The sequence below is a fragment of the Monomorium pharaonis genome, chromosome 2 (genome assembly GCF_013373865.1).
Source record: "Monomorium pharaonis isolate MP-MQ-018 chromosome 2, ASM1337386v2, whole genome shotgun sequence".
Classification (NCBI taxonomy): Eukaryota; Metazoa; Arthropoda; class Insecta; order Hymenoptera; family Formicidae; genus Monomorium; species Monomorium pharaonis.
This window is the reverse complement of record NC_050468.1, coordinates 27,165,471-27,191,080: the sequence shown is the minus strand read 5'-3', so window position 1 is coordinate 27,191,080 and position 25,610 is coordinate 27,165,471. Positions and strand designations below refer to the sequence as shown.

Genomic DNA, 25,610 nt, shown 5'->3' with positions numbered 1-25,610 from the left:
GTCGATTGAGTTTATGAATTGCCAACTGCAAAGCTTAAAACTAATCAATTATATATATAAAATAAATTGTAATAATTCTTATAGAAAATGAAAAAGAAAAAGGAAATATTAAAAACAATTTTTTTCATTTTATTGTCAATTATCGATCAGCCGAGTCAAGTTAACTATAAATGTTAAGACCGATCTTAAATAATACAATATTAATAGTTTTTGAAATTTTTTATAAATAAATTATACTACAATTCGACCTGAAAGAAAGAAAAAAAATCGTTCATCTAAATTCTAAATTAAATCGGCAGTCGCGTCGATAAATCACGCAATCGCGTTTTCCGACTCTCGATATACCCCGGCCAAATCCCGCCGTATCATCGATACCCTCGAATCGCGTCGGCGAAGGCGCTGCTACGAACGACGAACAGGTGTCGTCCCCCACTTCTCGCGAGACGGCCCTCCCTAACCTCGGCGCGCAGATATTGCTCCGTTTTGCTCCGCACCGTTCCGCGCCGCGTCGCGCCGCGCGCCTCGTATCCGCGGCGATCGGCGATGCCAGGCGTATCCTGCGCTTAGTGCGAGACGACGGACGTCGGAGATGCACGCCCGCGAGCTTCCTCCTGCACCTGCACCGCGCCGTTAGCACCGAGCCGCCGAGGAAAGAAGGTGCGTATCGATGACGGGACGAGGCGCGATCAGCGTGTGGATTGTGGAATCGACCAGCCGTTTCGCGACAGGAGAGAAAGAGAGAGAGTGAGAGAGAGAGAGAGAGAGAGATTGAGAGAGCAAGAGATCGCGCTGCCCGTGGTTGTCTCTCGCGCGCACGCTACATCCACGTCCCGCTCCGTTCTCTCGGCCGACGGAACGGCGAACCCTCCTAGTCGACTCCAGAGGCGTGTAACGATCGGTCGACCCCGACCGAGCCACGAAAGCGCGCTTTCGCGGAGTCGCCCCGATCGAGGACTCCCCCCGCGATAAAATCCGACCTCGGGCTTCCAATCGCGTCGGAGTAATTAACACGGAGATACGGTAAACAGCTAATGAAGCGGCGGTGCCGCGTGAAAGAGATTCGCTCCGGGGAGACGCTCCAGATACCGCCGCCGAGGTACCCGGGAAAGTTCATTCCCAGAAGGAGAAAGAAGAGGATCCGGCACGATCCTCCCGGTGTCTTCTTCCCATCGTCGTCGAGGATTATCTTCCGTCCAAGATAATACGGGCCGCGTGCGAGAGGGAGAGGGAGAGAGAGGAAAGAAAAGAGGGAAAACCCGTGAGTGTTCGATTCTGCATACGTTTCTGTGAAGAAAGTTCGCCGAAGCGCGCGTTGCCACGTCTCTTTCTCTCTTTCTCGCTGTCTCTGGGGCGTCAAACACGCGTGGCGCGTGGAGAGGATTTACGCCGCGCCGTGTATTACGTGTCGCTCCGCGAGACGGGTGTACGTGCGTGCGTGCGTGCGTGCGTGCGTGCGCGCGCGCGTGGATTCCGCCGGCGCGACGTGGTGGATCGACGTTAGCGGGATCGACGTCGGCGAACCGGTTCACGCCGTTCTCTTCGCGGCGCGAGCGATAACGTAACATTCATTCGAACATTACCCGAACAGGAACGATGGCACCTCGCTCGCTCGCTTGCGCGAGAAGCACGCGACGCGTGGGCTTGGGCTTAATCATGTACAATTCCCGTATGTCGCGACAATTGCGAGAAAGCGAGAGAGCAAGACAAAGATAGAAAGAGAGAGAGAGAGAGACAATCGCGCGCTGCGTGGTAACACCGTGACGTGCGATCCCCAATTCCGGAGATTCCGGGGACGAATCCAACGCATGCTGCTTTCTCCGAGACCCGTCCCGGAGTTCCAACGTGTCCCCGGAGTCCGTTTCCGTGTCTGGTACACGCCCCGCGTGTACGAGGAACACGCCGGCCGGAACCGGAGGAAGCGCGGAGATGTGTGTCAAATCCGGTCCGGCGAACCGGATTTCGCGAAAGGAATTTAAAATTCAATTCTCTCGAAAATGTGCAACGCGCGCCGCACGCGTGTTTTTTCTTTTGTTGTTGTTGTATTGCGCCGGTTTTTGCCGCCTGGTGTGTAAAAGAAATATCCGAGAAGCTAATCCTATTTTTTCTAATTCTAAAAAAATTAAAAATTTAATTTCTTTAATCCGATACACATGCAAATTTCGTACGTGCGCGCGCAATGTTTTTCTTCCACCAATGCCGCGGGCAGTCGCCCCCCAGAAACGATCAGGGTGTTTACTATCGGAAAAAAATTGGGAATCTTGATTTTTCGGGAGGTTTCCTTCCTACCCGTGCAAATAATGGATTTTCATGGGATTTTTTGATACTCGGGGAAATTCTTGGAATTTTAAATCTTAATTCCATCTTTCTGGACCAAAATTGTTTCTTCGATCATGATGTTCTTAAGCGAATCCTAAAGTCAATCACCAATATTTTTTATTAGAAAATATCTTTAAATTACTTTTAGAATCCCCTTAATAATGTAAAATATTGATTATCGATTAGCAATACATTTGCGTACATTACAACTTAATGTTAACTTTATAACTTTGGTCAAAGTAAATTTATTTCAAAAGTATACATTAAAACATTTTCTTATATCTTATTTCTCTCTTATCTTATCGGAATTTTGAACAAAATTCCTAGAAAATCTAGGAGCACACTCTCTCAAAGAATTCTTTTATAAAATTTCAGCAAACACTATGAAATTATTCACTAAAAATATGTTCATTCTTTCTATTGTATTCTTTTTTATATTCTAAACAAATGTGCTTTTTAACTCGAGATGATGTAGAGTAGAGAACAATCCAGAGATATTTGAGAAACATGTTCATTCAGAAAATTATATATTTTATTTCGTGAAGAGATCTGTAATTACATTACGTATATCAAATTTTCCAGGAAAATTTTTAATGAGAAAGAAAAATCTAGACCGAGAAAAATCTAAATTAAGACTGAAAAATATTAAAAGTTCTTGATTTCTGTTAATTTTAAATCGTATATTATTGGTTTATTAGAAGAAATTCAAATCAAGTAAATTCCATAAAGTAAAAAAAAATTAGAATTAATTTGTATTAATATCTATGCTGAGAAAAAAGTTAATTTGATTAAATTTATTAACTTCATTAAATTTTTTCAATTCAAGTATTTATGCATTTCAGTTAAATAGATAGAAATACTCGAAGTTTAAGTATTTAATTTGTGTATTTAAGTTAAATGCATAAATACTTAAACAGGAAAAGTTTAGTCAAGTTGAAAAATTTAATCAAATTGATAAATTTTTCTCAGTATACCGAATCAATATTAAATATTTAATCGAGTTTTAAAAATTATTCGTGTTTTCTTTCATCTAATATTTATACGACTTTTCCTGTGGATTATCTGCGAAATAATTATTCATCTTAACCCAGGAATAGTCATAGTTTTTCTGTGAAATCAATGATCATCTGGGATGATTTTTACAATTAAAATAACCAATTAAAAATTACCATTATTAGTTACGTATTGTATATTATTGATTGTTCTACAATTTATTTGGGATCATTACATATATAAATTTACTTGACAAAAAATAAATAAATAAACGAAGAAAATTTAAAAAATATGAATTTTCTACACTGAGAAAAGTGATCCGTTCAAAAAGTAACAAACAGATATATTACCGATCTCTTTAATCGGGAAAAACCGATAAAGGCCAAGATGATCGATTAAAAGTATTCGATTAGAAAGTTCCGATCGGATATTTTCTAATTGGAACTTTCTGTTCAAATGTTTTTGATCGGTTATTTAGGCCTTTATCATTTTTTTTCCGATTAAAGAGATCGGTAATGTCCGTTTGTTACTTTTTGAATGAATTTTTTTCTCAGTGTATCAGTAAAGAAAATTGCTGTATCTAAGCTTCCTTTTCTCGTATAAAAATCATCCACCAGGCGACCATTCCCGCGTTACGTGGCATACGTGGGAAAGAATATGTACACGTATGTGCACATTATTGTTGTTTATGCGCGTAGACGTCCAGCATTACTTCGCATTACCGCATTACTTCGCATACTTGTTCTACATTCACCGCTAAGCGTCGCCGTCCGGTTTCATTCATGTAACACGTTCGATCTAAGCAGAGAGCCTTCGGGCGCTACTTAGAGCCACTCCACTAACTCATTCTGCTCGGAATCGACCTCGTCTATAACTTCTCGTAGATCAACTTTGATCTCGATTAGTTCGCTACGAGTTTCGTCCGTTCCGAATATAAAACTTGCAAAAAATATTGCTTTTTTTTTTTCTCTCCATTTGTCTCCCAACCGTGAAATGACATTTCTGCTCAAATGACATGGCTGCATGCTCCAATTTTCTGGTGTCATGTTAAAAAAAAATTGAAAAAAATGTCATTCTTACCTGCGCGCTCGGAACAAATATAACTCGTGGTGTAAGTATTGGAGGCTGATATATATCGCGATAACAGTTCAGGAATGCTCGTGAGAAAGAGAGAGAGAGAGAGAGAGAGAGAGATGCGTCGCGCCAAAATCGATCTATCGGAACCAGGTCAGCTGCTGAGGTCTCCATCCCACGCTGTGCCGTGAGCTAAAAATCAAGTTGAGCAAAACAGAGATGAGCTTACTGGAACCGTTCATGGTTTTGAAGAGGTATAGCCGAGACATAAGAGGGAAAAAAACAAAAACGCTTGCCCGCGGCTCCGCTTAAATGTTTGCGATTCTTAATGAGGATCACGGAGATGTCTGGTCTTGTCTTTGCGATCCTCCGTTTCAGATCAGACTCGAGTTTACGAAGCGTTAAAGCGTTAAACTTTTTACATCCCAGTCTAAGGGTAAACGCAATCTCCGCGTCCCGCAATCCTGTTTAAAAAAATGTTTGACATTAACTGGAGGATGTAGTACAAACGGATTGGACAATGTTTCTCACGTGTCAGTGAATTCGAGTGGCGTGTATTCGATTGTGGACCCGAAAAATAATACAGCGACGTAGAATACCGTGAAGATTGTTCCCTCGCCTCTCGCGCCTCTGCCTCTATGCTTTCTCTGTAATATGCAAACGAACGCCATTGTCCTTATTCCCGACTCACACTGATTCCCTTTCGTTCCCGCTTTGCAGTCTGCGATTGAAAAGTCCAGTGAGTTCTCCCAACTCCCAATTTTTTCCCTCTCGTATCTTTTTTTTCTTTTTTTTTTAGAAAGAAGAACCCACGGACGCGACGGAGTTCCGAACTTAATCTTCCCAGCTTTAAAATTAGTTTTCGCGGGTCCCTGGAAAGACGGGCTGAGGCGAAGAGCCGAGTCGTACCGAGGAAACGCGTCTTCGAGTGAAAGCATCCTGATTTCGAACGCCGCTCGTCTCCACGTAAATATCGACGAGAAAGAGAGAGAGAGAGAGAGAGAGAGAGAGAAAGAGATTGCTCCCTAGCATGCACAAACCGACATGGCAAATTCGATTGTCCGGTCACGAGACATTCCCGCACGTATTTGCCCGCGGTTTCTTTTTCCCCGCGTTTCGCACGGTGGAGATTCGCGTGAGCAAGAGACCACTCTGTCACCGTCATTGTCGCCGTCGTCGCCGTCGACGGTGACGACGATGATGCAGCCGAAGTGCCGTTTAAAGGAATGCGGCGCACCTGTCCATCCGTTAGCCGTCTTCCAGGCTTGTACAGAACGAACGGACATACTCGCCGACGGGGCACCGGTCGGAGAAACTCGCCTCAAGGCCGCCGCCGCCGTCGTCGTCGTCGTCGTTTTGTAACGCGTCACGGGCCGCGAGACTCCGCAGGAGGACCGTTGTACAAGGGGGAGGGTTTGGTTGCGCGATAATGATGCCTCCTGGGGACCGCTAGCCTCCTCGTTCTCACGTCTGGAGTCTGGGAAGCGTGGAAGACGTCCGAGATTGTTGCACGCGCCGCGCGTTCCATGATTGTGCGGTCCATCTGCCTCGGGAAACGTCGCCGAGGTAGCGTGAGAGATGGCGACGTTCGGCGAACGTTTTTCGTGGAAATTGCTTCCTCGATTGCCTCACTTTCCATCAGGTCTTAGAAGCTCATCGGCGTGCGTACGTACGAGAATTATCTCTAGCGCGAGTCCGAATGAATCGGGCGCTCATCAGTCTCTCGTCTAGTTTGAACTGTAAATAACGAAACCGCATTGATCGTGAGAAAAATAGAGAAAACCGTACAGAATTTCTGGCCAATCGGATTTGAGATATTCTTATATTAACGTTCTTAATTGGAAAACGTTTAACAGACTTTACTACAATTGGATAATTCCTATTTCTAGGATATCTGATTCGTCTGTTTTTTTTTCTGTTTAACGTGCTTTTTTGAATTTATCAGATTTCCAATTAATGCGACAAGACTTTCTTTCAGTGTCCTTTGACGGCTTTTCTTGAGAATCGTAAACCGTTGTTAAGAATGTTAAGTGTGAGAACCATCGACAAGTCTCACATCTTCTGTGGCGTGCGTGTGTATGTGTTGAACTATTGCTCCTTAATTAATTGTTGAAACTTGATAAACTCCAAGTGCATTTCCGCCTGCTACTTCACTCGATTAGTTAATCACTTGAGAAACTCGGTGTTCCGGCGGACGGAGATTCCGGTAAGATTTTCCGCCGAGGAGAAGCTGTTTTGTGGCTTAAGCCCGCCGCTAAATCGCCACGGCGACGGTGAGGCATTAGTGAAATCACAGTTTACACGACACGGGCTACATCACACGCCGCGTCTCCCGCGACAGATGGTGTTCTTGATGGATGACGCCAGTGAGCAAGTCGAGTGCCGCGCTATTTACGTCACCGTTTCTCTCCTTTTCATGAGGAGAGAGAGAGAGAGAGAGAGAGAGTGAGAGAGAGAGAGAGAGAGAGAGAGAGAGAGAAACGATACTTAATTAACGGCGCACTTCGGTAGTGATTCATGAAACGAGTGAAAGGTTCTCCGTGAAGAGCTCTCTTAGAAGAGCGGCGATTAGCCGTGAGACACCAGACCTCGACGTGACGACGAGACGAGGACGGCTTAACCGATCCGCGCAAGGACGTGCTCTGCTGCGAGGATCCATTTTTCCATATGACCTTTTTGCGGCATTTGCCACAAATAAAATATAGCTGTCATGACTCGGCACGTGACTCGCGGCGAAAATTAAATGCCGCGTTGCAAGAGAATCGAGAACCCCTCGTCTTGTCATAATCGCAAAGATACTTTTAATTCTCGCGTATACGCGCGGTGACAATCGGCGAGGATGTTGAAACTAAGTAGCTAAGTTATTTTGTAATGGCCTGGGTTAAATGTCAAGACTCGCAAAGAATCGAGAATCCATCCTCTCATACATAATCGTTATTTAATCCTCGCGTACATAGGAGTATAAGAATCGGGAAAGTGCTGAAAACTGTTCATCACATTTTTGTAATAACTTTATAACGATTAACTATCAATACATCGTAAAAAGCCGACAATTCATCTTCCGTCGTCCATAATCGACATTTAATCTTCGCGTATATACGGGATGACAGTCGAGAGGTTGTTGAAATTAAATATAATATTTTGTAGTGAGTGTGGACACACAGAATGAAATGAATTGAACAGTACAAGAAGCTCGTAATAGAAACTTTTATTACTTATATTAATAAAAATAACAGGGTTCTGTAATGTTCAATCCATTTCATTCTGTGTCCATACTCATCATAAATTATTATAAATATTTAGTTATGTATAACAAATAAATTTGTAGAAATAAGTATTATAAAAGATATACAATATGTATTCAGCTAATTGCATGACTCATATACGTCAGATATACGATTTTTAGGTCACTTGAATATCTTGCAGAATAATTAAGCCGCTTTTAAAAATCGATAGAAGACTTTTTATAATTATTGTACTGTCCCTTCAAAAAATTCTAGGTATTTTTTTTTTCATGGATGTGATCGCTCATGCAAAAGTTTTTTTAAACTTAATATATGAGTCATTGAGACTCGTAATCAAATTTTCAGTTTTTTTCTAATATTTATTTTTACAAGTTTATAAATATTTATGCTTTTTATGTGCTAATAGAAGAATAATTTTTTTGCAGAATTGTGCTTGGTTCGTTTTATTCTATCCAATCATTATAACATTTTTATTTAGCACAACTATTTTATTTTATTTAGAAATCTTGATTATTTCTATATATTTACTTTATGCAAGATAGAAGTTTAATTAGTTAGTAAATTTTAATAAAACTTAAATTTTTCGTGGATGATAAAAACAATGTTGAGTGATAGTTATTGCCTCGCAAATAATAGTTTATTCGCGAACGAGCCATGTAACAAAATCAACAAAAAAATCAGGTTGCGCATCGTAAAAGTGCATCGTAAAAAACGTTATCACATGTGTGAAACGTCTTGTTTCTATATTGATACTATAATACCATCGAGTCATTCTACAGTATATAGATTTTGGATCAAATCCATTATAAATAAACAGAATTGGAAATATTTCAGTTAGACCCAGATCTCGCGCTTTGCAAAATCGTACACAAGAAGAACAGTTTTGCTGAAGTATTCAAAAATTTAATTATAGATACAAATTTGAATATAATTTTATTGGACCATCAAAATAATTATATAGATCGCTTAAATATTACGAGCAGTGTTTTTTTTTCTGACATTCTAGCAATTAGTTTAATTATGCTCTATATAATTATATTGGATGATTCAACAAAATTCTTTCCAGATCTGTATCTTACTAAATTTTTAGGTACTTTGGCAAAACCGTTCCTTTCTCGTGTATAATATAATTGCCATTTATTTACCAGAAAATATTTTTATATTTTGTTTTCAAATAGCATATATAATGCAACTTCTATACATCATAAGAATATATATTCATACCTAGGCAAAGTATCATTATTGTGTTGCTTGTTATATCATTACATAGACACGTATAACGGAGTGGTATTACGCTTGACTCAATAAATTTAATTGGTCGCGTTGTTAATTGCACCATATCTTATTATCGAAACAGTTTCGGAGCAAATAAATGCGAGTGTTAACGTTGCGCGAGAGTTAACATTTGCAGGATGCTGCGCGAGACCGGTACACTAGCCGGTGCATTGCTGCGTCAAATGCACACTCAATCGTGTTTTTCACTGTTAATCCGTTCTCCATTACCCGGAAAGCTATATGCCGGTTTGTGACCCGTATAAAACGGCGCGTAATAACGGTATACATGTACGATACCGCGGATCCTCATTGTATTGCTAGTATTGTCTGGCTGCTCTGGTACAATTTTAAACGCTGGCAGGAGCACATTGTTCTCGAATTCGAACGTGCATACGCTTAACCCAGTGCAACCATGTGACATACATATTAAAGATCCCTCAATAATTACGGAATTATGTCACTTCGTGATTGCCCCGCGATGAAATTCAATATTTCGGCGCGTGTTTTCTCAAGACATAATCTAATCATGAAGCGCGAGAAATTAAATTGATTATATCATATATAATCATACACACATACACAAAGATATGGCTGATTAAATAACTTTTCTAAATATATATATATGTATATAGTATCATTGAGAATCTGTGAATCTAATTACATCTTCGATAATTAAACGTGGCGTTAATTTAGAATATTAAATCCCTTTCCAAATATAAAGTTTAGGAATAATACGAAAATGAAAATGACGCTTCGCGGCATTTTCAGATAATTACGTAACCGTTTATGAAAATATTCTGAAGGTATATGTATATACCTTCGTCGTGTACACAAAACCGCTAAAGCTCAAAGCTGCCTTTTAACGCCGAGCGAGATTAATACTGAATCGATTTTCACAGGGACTTTATTGCGCGAGTAAGTATTGATGCAAACACCCCTATCGTGTTTGTAATCGCTAGTTGCTTAAATTAATCTATGACGTCACGCCTTTTAAATTCAGTTCGCTCTGATGTTGTACTCTGTGTAAAATATTTGATCGCGATTTTACCACACCGCTAGTGGTCGTTAACCGCGATATTGATATTGTGCTCTCGTTTGCCACACTCATTTGCAGATATATTATTCATTACGAACCTAAGAGAAACTCAATGTATTCCCGGCATAATGGAAAATCTATTTATAACCTTCCTCTGTGAATTTCACATTTAAAATTCAACATAAACATCCGCTTTAATTTATTAATTTATGAGAATTAGATAATATTATACATTTTGTGACTTATATATGATCTATACGATAGTTTCTGCATGCAGCAAAATTACATCATTTAATTTACCATTTTATTTTACAATTCATCATTACACCTGCTAACACATTATGTGTGTATCTCATATAATTTTTTAATTTTGCGCAAAGTTTCAGGATAATTCTATCGAATCATTACAACACTTCCATTATCATTTTAAAGTTTCTTCTAACCTTTATTTATCCCAATATGTTACAAAGATAAGTATTATATTAACTTCGAGAGAATTATTACTTTTAATTAAGCAGGTGATATAAGCAGTTAATATAAAGCCATCGATACAAAGAGTAGTCGAGATTCAATCGAACGATCACGTAGTTTATGCTTGTAGTACAGTTCGCGACGCGTAACAATATGGTGTATTCATTTTTATACCTCGATACTCGATTAAATAGGCTCGCGTAAAGCCGTTTCGGAGCATCCATGAAACCGGTTCTTAATGGATCCCTCTTCGCGAATGGTATGTGCATAGCGATCATTACACGTCACGTCCGTTCGAAGAGGAAAAAAATCCTCAAGAGGAAATAATTTGGTTTATTCAATAAATCTATGCACGAACTATGCATAAGAGGTGATCCAATTTATATTTTAATAAATCTGTCTACATAGTATGTACACATTAATCTATGTATAGAGATACATAATAAATCGATATATTAAAAATATTATGCCGATCATACGTAGCGCAATCTGATGGGATAAGCGTTCATCGCCTCTTATCTTGTATAAGATTTCTCGCAGTAACTATGATATTACGAAACGTTTCTTTGGCTATTTATCCACCATGAGCCACAGGCTAAAGGAGACGCGGCAGCTTGTGTGCATTATGTAATTATAAGTTTCATTTTAGGTTGCGGCGTGTATTACATTAATACTGAGTTCTCACGGCCCTATCGGCCGTCCGATGTGATTAGTTTAGTTAATTTTCTCTGTTGGGGGGCTTAAATCGATCCCCGAGGCGCCGGAGGCGTTTAAGGTAATTAGTGTAATTACCATATATGTCATCAGACAGAAATTACACATCCAACAAATCCAACACAATCCGATAACATTAAATTAAATTTTGTGAGCGCTCTTTAGAAATTTCGGAACTCACCCGGCGCCTAATGTTAAATATTGCCAATTACACTCTCGAGTAAGACGAGCCTGGAGTAGAGAACGAAACAAGATCCGATAATAAATTTTCAACGTCTTTCTTTCTCCCTCTCGGTTCACCATGTAATAAACGTTACCAATTTTATTACATTTGATACTAACCTCGCGCGTATATATATACACGAATTATATGTAATACATAACAACGAGGACGTTCACCGTGAACCTTTATAAACATGAATTACGTATCTGCTGGGTAAAGTAAAGTCGGCGAACGTAAAGTTATTACACATTAATAGTTAGTTATCATACTACGTTTCAGTTTCTCCCGTATTACAATATTATTTATATTAGAAACTAAATTTCCAAGAAAACGGCCGGCATCGAGCAGAACGCAAATACCTCCGGATTTAATTAATATACTTCCGTATTCGACTTCGAGTTTTAAGTTATTACGTAGTCTGAATTATTGCAGGGCTTAGAGCTTTTTGTAGCGGATAACAAGGTAAGAGCTTAGCTCTTTCATAGCTGTCCATTGTACGAGAAGACTTTCTTAATGACATTACCTGGCGTCGCATTGCGTCAATGTGATATTGGTGGACTTTCAAGCACTTCGATTACAATGACTTTTTCGTTGAAGCACGGCCAATGAAAGTTAAACCTGATTATCCCGATGAAAAGAATTGTAAGGCATTTATTTCCGGAAAAATTGTTACAACATTAAGAAAACTTAACTCTATAAATTTATAACATTTTCACGCAAGATTTGAATGTAATCGATAGAAATCCTACATCCTCAAATTTACTCTACTATATTTCATTGTTAGATAATTTTAGAATTATGTACGAAAAAAGACACGATTATATCAATTTTCAATTTCAAGCTTTGGAAATAGACAATTATATGGAGAAGAAATAATTATCATATGAGATCTTTATAACAGAGAGTGACAGAGAATCCAATTATATATAGATTTATTATTGAAATGATTTTGCATGAAGTATGACAAAATCTAACAAATAGTGAAATAATGATTAAATAATCAAATGTGGCTTTTCTAAGAATTGATGAAAATGTAGGAGATGTCAAAATATACGAATGTCGATTCCATCTTTTAAGCTATAGTTAAGATAAGCTCGATCGCAGCTGTAAATCGAATTAAAACTGACAAAGTATTTTGGAGCTTTCTATCTTTACCAGAATACCAGAAAAGTTGAGTAGCACCGACGAGGTCGCGCGTGTTCAAAATACGCTTTATCCGCGAGCATCTGTTTCGTGGAGCGCAGTTTCCGCGATACAATGGTGAAACAATAGAAGTAGCTTAGCACTTCGACCGCAGACATGCAATTCATCACTTCGTCACAAGACTTTTATGACGTGGTCACGAAGTAATGTCCCGTCTTGACAATATTAACGTGCTGTAGTATCGATTTATCAGTAACCGGCACGCAATGTTGTTAATAGCGCCAACATTATCCACCGACTATTACAGAGGCGACTGAAAAATAATCGCTGTATAGTTTCGCAACATTCGTGAACCGGAAATACCTCATCGCCTGTTATTACTAACCGTAAAACGTTTCATAGAGATTTTCCATTTCTTGAGAATGTAAGACTATGATGATTTCTGCAGGAATAGCAGTGATACAGAGATAGACATTAAAGAATATATTACATCCAGTATTACAACATTGCTTATTATATCTGTTTTCTTATTAATGTTATCACGATTCCGTTTTCTGTCTACAAAGTAAGAAAGTTTTAGATACTTGATTTCTGAATTCTCAACGTTTTCTCTTCTTATCTCTACGTTTAATCTTTTTTTTTTGCAAAAAATATCGTTTTAACCATACGTTGCAAAATTTTTATTGTTAGATAAATACATTCTGACATAAATAAAATTGTTGTAGTATAATAATTTTCTGCATTATGTTATAAATGTTTCTGCACTATGCTATGTCAATAAATATTAAAAATAAAATTACAACAGTATAATAATAGAAACTCATACTCGCCGGCAAAAAATATTAATTTTCAAATATTTACTTTTTAATTAATTTATTTTTTTTTTCAACTGCTCCTATGAGTACTTCTTAAATAAAATTTTCTAAAATGATTTGACAGTATCTTATCGTTTGTAAATAATTTGTAATCAATTGTCAATTTTACAAACTAAATTTATAATTGTAACACATAATTGTGAATGTTATAGGTAATAAACAACACTTAGTACTACTAGATTGGATTATACATATGTATATATATTCTTACTTTAATTCTGAAATAGTTTTATAAATTGCCGAGGATTACTTTTTTTATTCTTTTTTTATCCTTGTTTTCGAATGTTTTTATTACATATACAAAATTGGGTCAACTAAAACGAAGCTACCACTCTTGTACATATATATACATATTATGGCCTGTATTCGGAATGCAATATTTTTTGCGTTCTATCTTTGTTTTGTGTCTAAAACGATAAAGATAGAATGACGAAAAAGCGCACCAGCACTCTATAAGCGCGTATTGAATACGGCAATATACATACACGTGCGCGCATGCACATGTGGTTTTGTGTGTGTGTGTGTGTGTGTTGTGTGTGTGTTATATTCTCCTTTTTTTTATAATAGAAAGTTTGCGGCAATGCAACCGGCGGGGAATGTCGCCGTTGTTCTCTGGGTCGCGCATAGTCATCCGACATTATTACTCCCATTTCCCGCTCGTTATCGTGATGAAAGTGAATTATTTAGCAGCAGCTAATTAATTAGTACCATCAGGAGAGCTGTCTCATCGTAATATAATTTCCCAGGCCAAGTGACCTATCGTGCTGGGTTGCGTGGGATAATTACTCGCGGAATCTGTATTTCCGTCGTGTCTTCAGAAGCACACCTCGCCATTATGATTATGCTATTTTTCTTTTTTATCGCGATTATGACAGCCGTTATATCGATTGCAATCGTGGTGGTAGGCACCGCGGTGGTACCGCGGCGGCGGTACCGGAGGTAAAAGGCGAACTACGCTTGCACGGAGTTTGTTTCGCAAAAGTAAGCGGTAACGCTCCGTAGCGTCGAAAGTGACGTTGTTTTTGCGTTATCTGAGACTGTTGCGGGTTTTCGGGAAAGTCATTAGGTCCTTTAGGTCAATCCGAGCCGATCTTTCGTTGAGAGACGACGCGCGAAGCAACGTCGTCTTCAATGTGACACGAAACAACAGCTTATTAGCTCGCTCGCTCGCTCGCGGAGAGCCTATTTAGCTTGCCTCGCGCGTAATGTACATCGTCCCCGATAATATCGCTCTTATTCTTTTCTCTTTTTTTCTTTCACAAAACTGCAGGCTACTTGCGTTGCGGTCGACACAGTTGTGACGGAGGCGAGGGGTTTTACACGCGACACAATACGATAAGAGCGATACGCGCGATAGGTAGACGAGTTCATCACTCTTATCTGATCACCGCCTCAGACTCAGTACGTACATGCAGACATAAATGTGCGTATTGCTCGAGTCGCATGTCATATTGTGTACACTGCCCAGTTCTATTTTGTAGGAAGAGACCAGCAGCACGAGGGGGACTCGCGCGTCGAGCAACCGATCGAAATGGCACGTCCCGTTTAAAAGTGGCATTCTCTCCCGCGATCGATGTGTATGCCTCCTACGAATTAGTCATGTGCTAAGTGCCTATATCGAAGTGTCGCAAAGTGCTCCGGTTACCCTTAGCTGACGCGTGCACTTTTCGCCCGCGCGAACGGTACTCTCCTCGTATTTCCATTCTCGCCGTAATCACCTCAGCGATATGCAACAAGCATAAAACTCTAAAAACGTCGATGTAAAATAACACACATGGGAGCATTATTAATAACAGCATTAAAATTAGTTTTGCGTGAATGGAAGTTCATGTCAAGATATGTCAGGAGATAAAAAATATTGAAATATTAAACATAAACATGTAAAATATAAAATTTATATAGACATGTAAAATATTAAATATTTAAAAAAACACACGTGAAATGTTTGGAGGAATATCAGATGAAATACAAAAAGAGGATATTTGTTACGAGCTTTTTGTAAATATTATCGGCGGAAGCCATCGATTTTTATAACGAGTTCCCATTCGTCTTTCGCAAACCGCGTATCGCTCCATCGCCGGTTCCATCCTGATACGATCGCAACGCGCGATGTGAGAAGAAAAAATCCTCACTCGCGATTCACAGAAGCGATTCGTGATAAGCGTGCGTCAGGCCGAAGCTGACGATCGATCCGGACAAAAATTCTGGCTGCATCGCCCGGGTAACCTTTTAAAAAAATACCAACTCGGGAATTCCTAGCCGAGTTGCGACGAGGAAGGAACTCGCGAGCCATTGAATCCGTAATGAATCCGGCTCATCTTTCTGTTGCAGAGCGCTGAAAACCAGAGCCGCCCTCAGTCATGTGATTCCACGAAGACCCCGCACAACAATTAGTTAGAAGCACGGTTGTGAGCATCTCGTTTCGAGCACCTCGTCGAGAGAAATCCTTATCGCGAGAAATCCACGCGCGGCGGACTGGGTGATGAGCTCGTGGTATAAGCGGAAGACTGCCGCCGTTGAAAGATGTTCCGCTCCAAGATTCGCATTCACACGTGTCAAGTGATACTGCTGACGTCCCTGGTATGGTTCCTGGTCGACGTCATGGTGCTCATGCTCTATTCGGACTGCATCGGAGGGTCCGGATGGGGTTGCTCGGACAGCAACAAGCAACAGCAGGCACTTCAGTCCGAGGAGCCGTCCCAGTTGCATCTGAAGGCCCAGATCAAGGAACCACAGGCGATCAGGCAGGAGCATAATAACAAGAGGCAATATCCGCAGTCGCAATTGAACCTGTGGCGGCCGGCGAAAGTCATCAAGGAGAATAAGGGCAGCCCCGGCGAGATGGGTGCGGCAGTGCACATCGCGACGGAGAACGAGGCCAAGCAGCAGGAGCTGTTTAAGCTGAATCAGTTCAATTTGATGGCTAGCGACATGATCTCCTTAAATCGATCCCTAAAGGACATCAGACTCGAGGGTTGTAAGAATAAGAAGTACCCCAAGTATCTTCCAGACACGAGTATCGTCATAGTTTTTCATAACGAGGCGTGGACCACTCTGCTGCGGACGGTCTGGTCCGTGATAAACAGGTCTCCCAGATCGCTGCTGAAGGAGATAATCCTCGTGGACGACGCGAGCGAGCGTGGTATGTTTTCATTGCGTTCTCAAATAAACGTAATATGCATGCGACGCGTGCAATATTTTTATCTCGTTCGCAATGTGTAGATTGATTTGTAATTCCTATGTTGCGTAACAACGAAAGACTAGCGCGTAGCTGTGTACGTTTAAACATCGAAAGAAAATATAAACATTGATATCGGTTCGATTGAGGAATATTTGCAAGATTGCATCGTAGCTGTAAAATACTTGTATTATGATGAATGATCAGTGAAACTATATTTATTTTATTTTTTATTCTTTTTTTTTAGAGCACCTGAAGAAAGATTTGGAAGACTATATATCCACGCTTCCCGTCTCCACGTATGTGTACCGCACCGAGAAGAGGTCGGGTCTGATAAGAGCGAGGCTTTTAGGAGCAAAGCACGTCAAGGGACAAGTAATCACGTTTCTAGATGCGCACTGTGAGTGCACCGAGGGTTGGTTGGAGCCGCTGTTGTCAAGAATCGCAAATGACAGGCATACCGTTGTCTGTCCGATCATAGACGTAATCAGCGACGACACCTTCGAGTATATCGCGGCCAGCGACATGACCTGGGGAGGTTTCAATTGGAAATTAAACTTCAGATGGTATTACAAAATTATGATGTCACGATATTAAACGTCATGAATTTTAATAGGATTACGTTCGTATTTTTACCGAAATAGTTAAATCCCTCTTGCCTTCTAAAAAAAAAACGACACACATGAAAGAAATTTGAGTTGCAAATGTGAAAATCTACATATTTTGCAAGTCATGAATAGTTACATTGGCATATACAGTTAAATCCGTTTGAAATATTAAATCTATCGATCCACACTGACATATATATATATATGTATATATTTATATATATATTATTGATATAAATTTATCTCTGTTAAATTATGTTAGGTACTTGAATAAATTTAACAATTTTTAAGTTATCATGCTCATAAATAGTTCAATTCAATAGTTCTCGTTTTAATTTAGTTACTATCTACATATAATGAATCTAAAATATAATCAATAGTAATGCTTTTCTCTTTCTCTCGTTGTATAATTACGAGCGGTCGAGTTTACAAATTTACGGTTCCGCAATATTTACCACAAACGTGCACATATACTGGGTTTATTGTTTAATTAATTTAAATTTATGTTTTAATTTAAATTTGTAATTAATTTCAACATTTTGAAACAAAACGCGTCAGCAATCTCTCAAATTATATTATACATATACTAGAGTGACGTTTTACGTATTTGTGTAACTAATATTTTTTAAACAAAATATTAATGTTATGTTAATCCTGCCTAATTTAAGGTATCGGGTCGCACAGAGAGAAATGGACAGAAGAAACAGCGATAGAACGGCACCTCTACGAACACCAACTATGGCCGGTGGATTATTCTCTATTGATAAAGAATACTTCTACGAGTTAGGCGCGTACGACGAAGGCATGGACATCTGGGGTGGTGAAAATCTTGAAATGAGCTTCCGGGTAAGTATTCTTCAAGATGCAATAACGAAAATTGCTAATTTATCATGTTTATCCACGAAAATTTTATACAGCATGAACTTATATTCAACAAAATCACATGGTGAATAAATTAGTCATATCATAATTTAAGAAATTAATTCACAAAATTAATAATTGATTAATTATAAATATGAAGGAAAGAGGACCGAAATATTTGAAAAGTTATCGAATTTATACTAACATCCTAAAATTTCTTACATTTATATGTAAATTAATTTGTAGGATTCTCTGAAACCTGACTTTGCTTATTACGAAAAACAAATCATTTCTAATTAATAATTCTCGCCTCTTTATCTTATATTGAAGATAACTATGCAGTTATTATTAGGATATGTAACGAAGAGTTTTTAAAGAGTCTTCAAGGGATAGTCGCGTATAAATTTTCGTTGTTATTTGTGAAGTCATAAGTGCCTTGTAGGTGTGGCAATGTGGCGGAACTTTAGAAATCAGTCCGTGCTCACATGTGGGACATGTATTCCGGGACAAGAGTCCATATACATTCCCTGGAGGTGTCAGCAAGATAGTCCTGCACAATGCGGCTAGGGTGGCCGAAGTCTGGATGGATGAGTGGAGAGATTTTTACTATGCCATGAATCCAGGTTAGATAATCAAGTGTACCGTTTAATTAATTTCTCTCCAATGTTACATTAATGTAATTGTATTAATATGCGCTAAATGATACCATCATTGTACACATTAGTTATGCGTATCATACATACCATCGTATCGTATACCATTACAGTTCAAGCATCAGAATGTTATCTGTTACTTTTATTTTACATAGAATTATTCATTACATATAAACATATATATGTACATATATACATCAAATGCAATTTTAAAAAGTTGAAAAAATTCTTGCGAACTACATTGAAAATTTAACGTGCTTACTTCATAACTTATTAGTGAATAATTGTTTGAAAAATTTCTATGTAGTTTGGTACTCATATAGCGCTTCTACCGAAAGCAACGATGTTAATTGAAAGCATTTTTTAGAAAATTGTGGTATTATATTTCGTTATTAATATAACATAACATTATATTATTCACACAAGTTTAACTCTATATAACATATTTGACGGGTATCTGATACAAACCGTTTATATTATCTCTCACTCACAAAATTGTTACAATTCACATAGCCGTGTGAATTGCAGTTGTTTTTGAATGCATTATTTTCTTGTTAACAAGTTGTTTCTCCATTTAACTAATAATTAATAACAGTCTTGCGTTAATACATTTTCATAAAGTTTTAACACATTAGCTATATACAAATTAGTTAATCATCGTTTGTATGTGTTATGCACATTATAATTTATGTGTGTATTTACTAATATTTCATGCATAATACACATCAGTAATTGTATATATTATATTATTAATATTTAAATTAAAATCAAAATTTCTAACAAAAATTATCCTTAGAATCTTCACGATTGCTGATGTTAAAGTATTTTATTCCAGTCTGTTTCCTTAATTGATTAAACAATAAGTACACTTTCATACAATGTAGAATTAAGAAATAGCCACAGGCGTTGAACATGAACATTAGATGAACATTTCAGATATATTTTGTATCTGTGTCTCGAATACGAATGCTGGTGTAGTCTTAACCACTCATCCATCCAGCCGACTAACCAAATGAGAATTGCGCTTGCTTTTAATTCTCTTATCAGACTACATTATTATAGGTGCCGCAAGAGAGAAGAGTTTCTAAATCCCACCGTGAGCCGCAGAATACGATATTATATTCGCCATGTGTTGCCTTTTTCCTTTTTTGCCCCTTTATCGTGTTATACTGTCATTTGTAACTGCTAACACACTAACAGAACTGAGTTGGTTAGATATGGATGTGTGGTGGGACATTGGAAATTGCGACATGCTCGCACGTCGGGCATGTATTCCGTAAGTCGACCCCGTATACCTTCCCGGGTGGTACGAGCAAGATAGTCAACCACAACAATGCGCGGCTCGCAGAAGTTTGGTTGGACCAATGGAAGTACTTCTATTACAACATTAATCCAGGTAGCACTAACACTGGTGTATCTCGCACCGACAAATAAAAAAAGAAAAAGAGATTCTATCCCTAAACATCTCTTTCTGTGTGTATCGGTTGCTTTGCGATGCAGCATGCTTTTTGAAAGGTCTCTGCATGTCTTTTTGTCAATCATTTTTGTTTGGACTTCGGGTGCTCTACTGTCTCTATCAGATACCCGTTAACATTTATTTAAGACATCATTGCTATTATGTTCTCTCAACACCGTAATGTTGTTACTTAATAATCCATTAATGGGTATAACGTAATAATAATGCAATAAAGCGAGAGCAACAATGCAAATAAAATATGTAGAAGTATACTTGGAGAATAAATAATAAGTCACGCATGGCATTATATGATATGAGGATCTTATGTGACACTATTATAATCAAAAGGTTATTGTTAAAGGGAGATGTTCTATTAGAGTGACAGACGTACATGTATTCATAATAATTTCCTAATTGACAACATATACCTAAGTATAAAATAGTCTTAATGAAGCACAATATACATCTCTGCACGCTACATTTGCAAAACTACATATGAAAACATTTGCGGTGTATGTATATATAAATCAATGCCACTTCATAAACTTCTTTACATCTTTCAGATTTTCAGAAAAAAATACGTTGCATAACTGCACAATTATTTTTTAGGAGCAAGCATATGGCATTTAATGTATTATACAATATGTATCATACCATCGTCACAAATTTCTTTATTTTTAGCACAAAATTCTCTGATAAATCTTCTTTTTAACTAATTTATCATGCACAATATATAAAAATATACGTGCAAATAAATTCGACATTTGTAAAATGTTGTACCGTTAAGAAAGTAATGTCTTTTTAGGGGCGCGAAACGTCGATGTCGGTGACGTTTCCGAGCGGATAAAACTGAGAGAACGACTGAAATGCAAAAGCTTCAGATGGTATTTGGAAAATATATATCCAGAATCGCCAATGCCGCTAGATTATTACTATCTCGGCGATGTGAAAAACGTTGAAACGCAAACTTGCTTGGATACTATGGGCAGAAGAACCGGAGAAAACGTCGGAATTAGTTATTGTCACGGATTAGGTGGTAATCAGGTTTGTATTTATTTTGGACTAAAGTAATTCACGTTATGCTGCGATGCAAATCAAGAGATATTGTATTTCTACTTTGTACATACTATACGTTATTTCTGATGAAAACTGTGTCATCTAGGTATTTGCTTACACTAAGCGGCAACAGATAATGTCTGACGATATGTGCCTTGACGCAGCTAGTCCACAAGGTCCAGTAAAGATCGTAAGATGTCATGGCATGGGTGGTAATCAAGCATGGGTTTATAACGATGAGGTAAGAAATGTAAAAAAAATAAATTTTTTAAATATCTATAGATATAAAGATAAAATTATAAAACGTAGTTTTTCTCAATAAATGCAATTGATATTAATACATCGTTCACGTTTCTTCTAGACCAAAATGGTTAAACACACAAACACGGGTTACTGTTTGTCAAAACCCTACTCAGGCGACGCATCGCAACCTGTTTTGGCACAATGCGATGTCAACAACACAGGTCAAAAATGGATCATGCGTAGTAAATTTAAATGGCAGGCCAGCTAATACGAATCGACTTTAAATGCCAGATCTATATGCAATATTTGTTAATATGTTTAATAAATAGTAATCGATGGACTGATAGCAAAGGACTTCCCAAGTGCACGCGTACGAGAAGACAGAATGAAGTATTACGAGTGGCGAAAAAACGGTTCAATATTACACCGAATGTGTACATTAAATAAAATAACAGTGCGTGAAGGAAGAATCGATTCTCGTCGGAGTTACGTGTGAGAAAAATCATAGTTAAATAATTAGATGAGATTTATTTACCATTGATCGAAAGCAGTATCGAAAATTTACTGCCATTCTTCGTAGTATGGTCCTTACGGTACGCCTTGATCAATGCACAATAGTGACAGAGATGATCTTCTCTGATCGTGTGTGAACATAAGTGATACTAAACGACGAACAGAGTGAATTCTTATTCTTCTTTTCTGATTAAGAAGCAGTAAAGAAGGAATCATATCAGACCACTGTTATAAATAATTGTTAATACAAAAGAGAGACATATTTGATAATTTCGGATGAGTGCAATGACGAATGACTGACCGTTAAATCGGTACTCAACGAAATGAAATGTGAATATGCTAGAAATACATCGCGAGATAATGATGGAGTGAATGCTGGAATGTCAGTGAAGTTGATATGATCGCTATCGATAATAATATAGAAAAATTATTATTGTACAATCCATTTAATAATTAGGGAAGAGCACTGGATCTTTTTATATTCATGTTTCTGATAGTTCCTCGTTGCATCTCGTTCGTATAATTTAACTGTTACGCGTCGTTTTGTGAAAAGCATGTACTTATCAGAATTTATAGCAATATATATAGAACTCATCAGGTTTTTTAGTTAAATGCATACAATTAACTCTCGTTAAATTTGATTGCGGAGACATAATGCAGTTTTAATGCAGACGTACCAGAGTGTCTTCCATATTTTAATGTTAACAGATTTTTCTAGCATGATCAGCTATTGCGCACATTTTACTTGTTAATTATTTCCCCAAATATTTAATTTGCAAATAAACATGCAAATAAAGCATCTATCATAAATTGTTTTAAAGAAAACAATTTTTGAGTGTGGCGCATTTGCGAAGCGCAATCGCTCATAGATTCAATAACAAATTTAACTGGAGTGCAATAGTAATTAAGAATTATGTGTGACTGTTTATGCAAAGAACTGAACAAAATAATCTTCCGTTTTTTAAACCTGACACCTGGTTTTCATCGACATCTTAAGTTGCGACAGAATATTTTTATTTTTTATCCCTCGAGCAATTATAAAAGTAACAGCTTTCATTTGAATGATTCTCAAATCTGCTATTGAAAACAAGAAACTTTTGTAAATTTACACCTTTGTGAAATAACTTCCGACACAGCTTTGAGACCATCCCTACTTGTATATCTATTGCTATTAAATGACGAATATACTCATTATTCTTATGTAATTCAAAAAAATGTTATGGTGATGGTGCAACGTTAATAGCTTGATATATTTGTCTTCTAAGACTGTGGTATTTATTTTTGTATAGAATACAAGTTGACTTATATGTTGAAAGCAATGTCAGTCCACTTTATAAGTAAATGATAAAATGTTCGATCGCGATCGAAAAACGATAGTCAATAGTACCTCTTCACAAATACTTCATTCCTTACAGGCTGATTTCATAAAGAATACTATTATTAATATGAATAAAATTGCTAATAAATGATTTTTTTATTTTAATCATTTGCTCAACGAGTAAGATGTTTCTAGCTTTACAGTTCAATCGATTATAATGATGAAAGGACAGTTTTGATTATTATAATAGCCTGAACTGCGTAAGCATGATCTTTTAAAGACAATAAAATTATTTGTATACCTTAAGTTTATATAATGGATATGTCTATAATACTAGTATAATAATTTAAAACATAAAGTAAGTAAAATTTGTAAACATAAATGTATGCACATTAACGACTTTTAAACCTGACTTTTGATTCTTTTTCTCAAAATGTAATTAAGTTTGACTAAAAGACAAAGCCTCTTAAAAAGTAATTTATTTATAATTGTTAAAATTGTACCATATAAGTATTCTATCAAATCTTATAAAATAATTATGATCACACTATAATTACAACTTGTTAGAATAAATAATTAGTTTCGTTACATACATGAATATTGTTTCATTATTTTAATACTTATAATTCCTGATTAACAAAACTTCAATTATAATTAATTTAACTCCTTAATCATTAAAATTTTGTACATAAGGCTAAGATTCATTTGATACTACAAATGCTTCAAAGGATTTTTTGATTAATCAATTTGTAAAATTCTGTTCTGATTGGTTAATAAAATGCTACAAAACGTTTGTAGCATTGAGGGGATTGGAATCTAAAATATTTGTATAAATCGTTAACAATAAAAGAATAAAATTAAAAGATAATAAAGTATAGTAACATGTAGAAATATAGATGAGAAAAGAATTGAACTATTAAATAAATTTAATAAGAACAATAATTATCAATTTAATATGAAATATGATTATAAATATATATATATATATATATATATATATATATATACATATATAATTATTGTAACTGTTCAAATCAATTGGAAACAGTTGGTCTGTATTAAATAAAATCACAGTATAAATTGTTAAGATATTTATTACATACATTTACTGTTCTTTAACTTCACGCAATCTACGTACAGCTGATCTTACTGAGGCGGCGGCAGTCGTGGAATATACCCATGCACCACCAGCAACTGTCCTCTTGCATCGTTTACAGGACCAGATTCCTACAACGCTGCGTTTCATCGCCTCCTGTTAAAAAAAATGGGAAGCAGTTTAATATACAGTGTGATAATTTTTCTTTCGCTTTAATTATATTAAACTATCAAATGTTTGTATAAAAAAAGTCATAGAGCAGACAGTAAAAAAATGTCATCGTACCACAGTCTCAACTTTAGAAAGTACCAAAAGGATTGAGATTTTATCTTTTCAAGTTGTAGTATTTATAAAATAAAAGACAGTTACTTACCTTACCACAAAATGAGCAAGTGTACTTGCTGTGTTGGGTGATTTCCATTTTTTTCACCATTTTTCTAAGGGAGGCACCATAACGGGTGCCATATTTACCGGTGATTCCGACCTTCTTTGTACGTTTCGCCTGTAAAGATTCAAATTCAAAACTTTAGAACCCCTGCACCATATAACTTGAATAACATTAATGTGATCACGTCAAGTGTGGAACGCTTTCAAAACATAACCTCGCTGTTAGGTTAGATGCCCCGTAAGCATGTAATACATTAACGTTTCACGGTAAAATATATACACAAAAAATTTCTTGACAGCAATCATTTTTATTTGGTGATCAACATTATGTAGATTTCAGCAAGATTTGGTATGTAAGATTTGATAAAATATCTTACCATTTTGAACAAGCAGAGAAAACCAGCGAACGCTCCTGTCGAGAACCGGAAAAAGGTAGCTCCACACGCTTGTAATTTTCGCACAGTGTCGCGAAGAAAGTTAGCCGAAAGGAAATGAACGCATCTAATGGTGACGATTTCAAATTTGCGCGGGAAAAACTTGACAAAATTAAAGTTCAAATTTAAAGTTAATAGCAAATTAAAGTTCAAGTTAATAGCAAATACTTTTACTATCTGCAAATGCTGTTTCATATAGTGTAAATTATATTATTTGTTTCTCCGAAGAAAATATTCTGTGCATCAACTCTTTCTCCATTAAAAGATATAATAAAAATAAATAAATAGCATAAAAAATAATTAAATATATATTATAATTCCTTGTGCATTATAGACAAATGACACATTATAGTACATATAATGTAATCAATTATATAAAGATTTTTTTATTACATAAGATATTAATTTAAAAAATGGAAATATGCATCTGTACATTTTTTAA

The 25,610-nt window shown here is 37.0% G+C and overlaps 2 protein-coding genes across 5 annotated transcripts; one reads left to right on the top strand and one right to left on the bottom strand.

Moving 5' to 3' along the window:
• Positions 1–481: 481 nt before the first annotated feature.
• Positions 482–23,845, top strand: LOC105834389 (polypeptide N-acetylgalactosaminyltransferase 5). Of its 4 annotated transcripts, XM_012676835.2 has the most exons (9): positions 482–657; positions 5,183–5,349; positions 15,697–16,507; positions 16,791–17,109; positions 17,820–17,997; positions 18,455–18,635; positions 20,927–21,165; positions 21,284–21,418; positions 21,539–23,845. In XM_012676835.2, the coding sequence occupies exons 3-9, from the start codon at positions 15,889–15,891 to the stop codon at positions 21,686–21,688; spliced, it is 1,821 nt and encodes a 606-aa protein (XP_012532289.1). In that variant the 5' UTR covers positions 482–657; positions 5,183–5,349; positions 15,697–15,888; the 3' UTR covers positions 21,689–23,845. The 4 variants fall into 4 exon arrangements, with proteins under 4 accessions (XP_012532289.1, XP_012532290.1, XP_012532288.1 ...); XM_012676836.3 differs by lacking the exons at positions 5,183–5,349; positions 18,455–18,635 and adding an exon at positions 19,881–20,061; XM_012676834.2 differs by lacking the exon at positions 5,183–5,349.
• Positions 23,846–24,327: 482 nt separating this feature from the next.
• Positions 24,328–25,378, bottom strand: LOC105834393 (60S ribosomal protein L37a). The gene is made up of 3 exons (XM_012676844.1): positions 25,112–25,378; positions 24,721–24,849; positions 24,328–24,503 (listed from the first exon to the last, which is right to left on the bottom strand). Exons 1-3 carry the CDS (start codon positions 25,361–25,363, stop codon positions 24,357–24,359), a joined length of 528 nt encoding a protein of 175 aa, XP_012532298.1. The 5' UTR covers positions 25,364–25,378; the 3' UTR covers positions 24,328–24,356.
• Between the last annotated feature and the right edge of the window lie 232 nt (positions 25,379–25,610).

Excerpts from the sequence above, each read along its gene's own strand:
- LOC105834389 (XM_012676836.3), top strand. The coding sequence starts at position 15,889 with ATGTTCCGCTCCAAGATTCGCATTCACACGTGTCAAGTGATACTGCTG. Across the intron at positions 16,508-16,790 it reads GGACGACGCGAGCGAGCGTG|AGCACCTGAAGAAAGATTTG; the intron begins GTATGTTTTCAT and ends CTTTTTTTTTAG. Across the intron at positions 20,062-20,926 it reads CTATTACAACATTAATCCAG|GGGCGCGAAACGTCGATGTC; the intron begins GTAGCACTAACA and ends ATGTCTTTTTAG.
- LOC105834393 (XM_012676844.1), bottom strand. The coding sequence starts at position 25,363 with ATGAAACAGCATTTGCAGATAGTAAAAGTATTTGCTATTAACTTGAAC. Across the intron at positions 24,850-25,111 it reads TTCTCTGCTTGTTCAAAATG|GCGAAACGTACAAAGAAGGT; the intron begins GTAAGATATTTT and ends GAATCTTTACAG. Across the intron at positions 24,504-24,720 it reads CTTGCTCATTTTGTGGTAAG|GAGGCGATGAAACGCAGCGT; the intron begins GTAAGTAACTGT and ends TTTTTTTAACAG.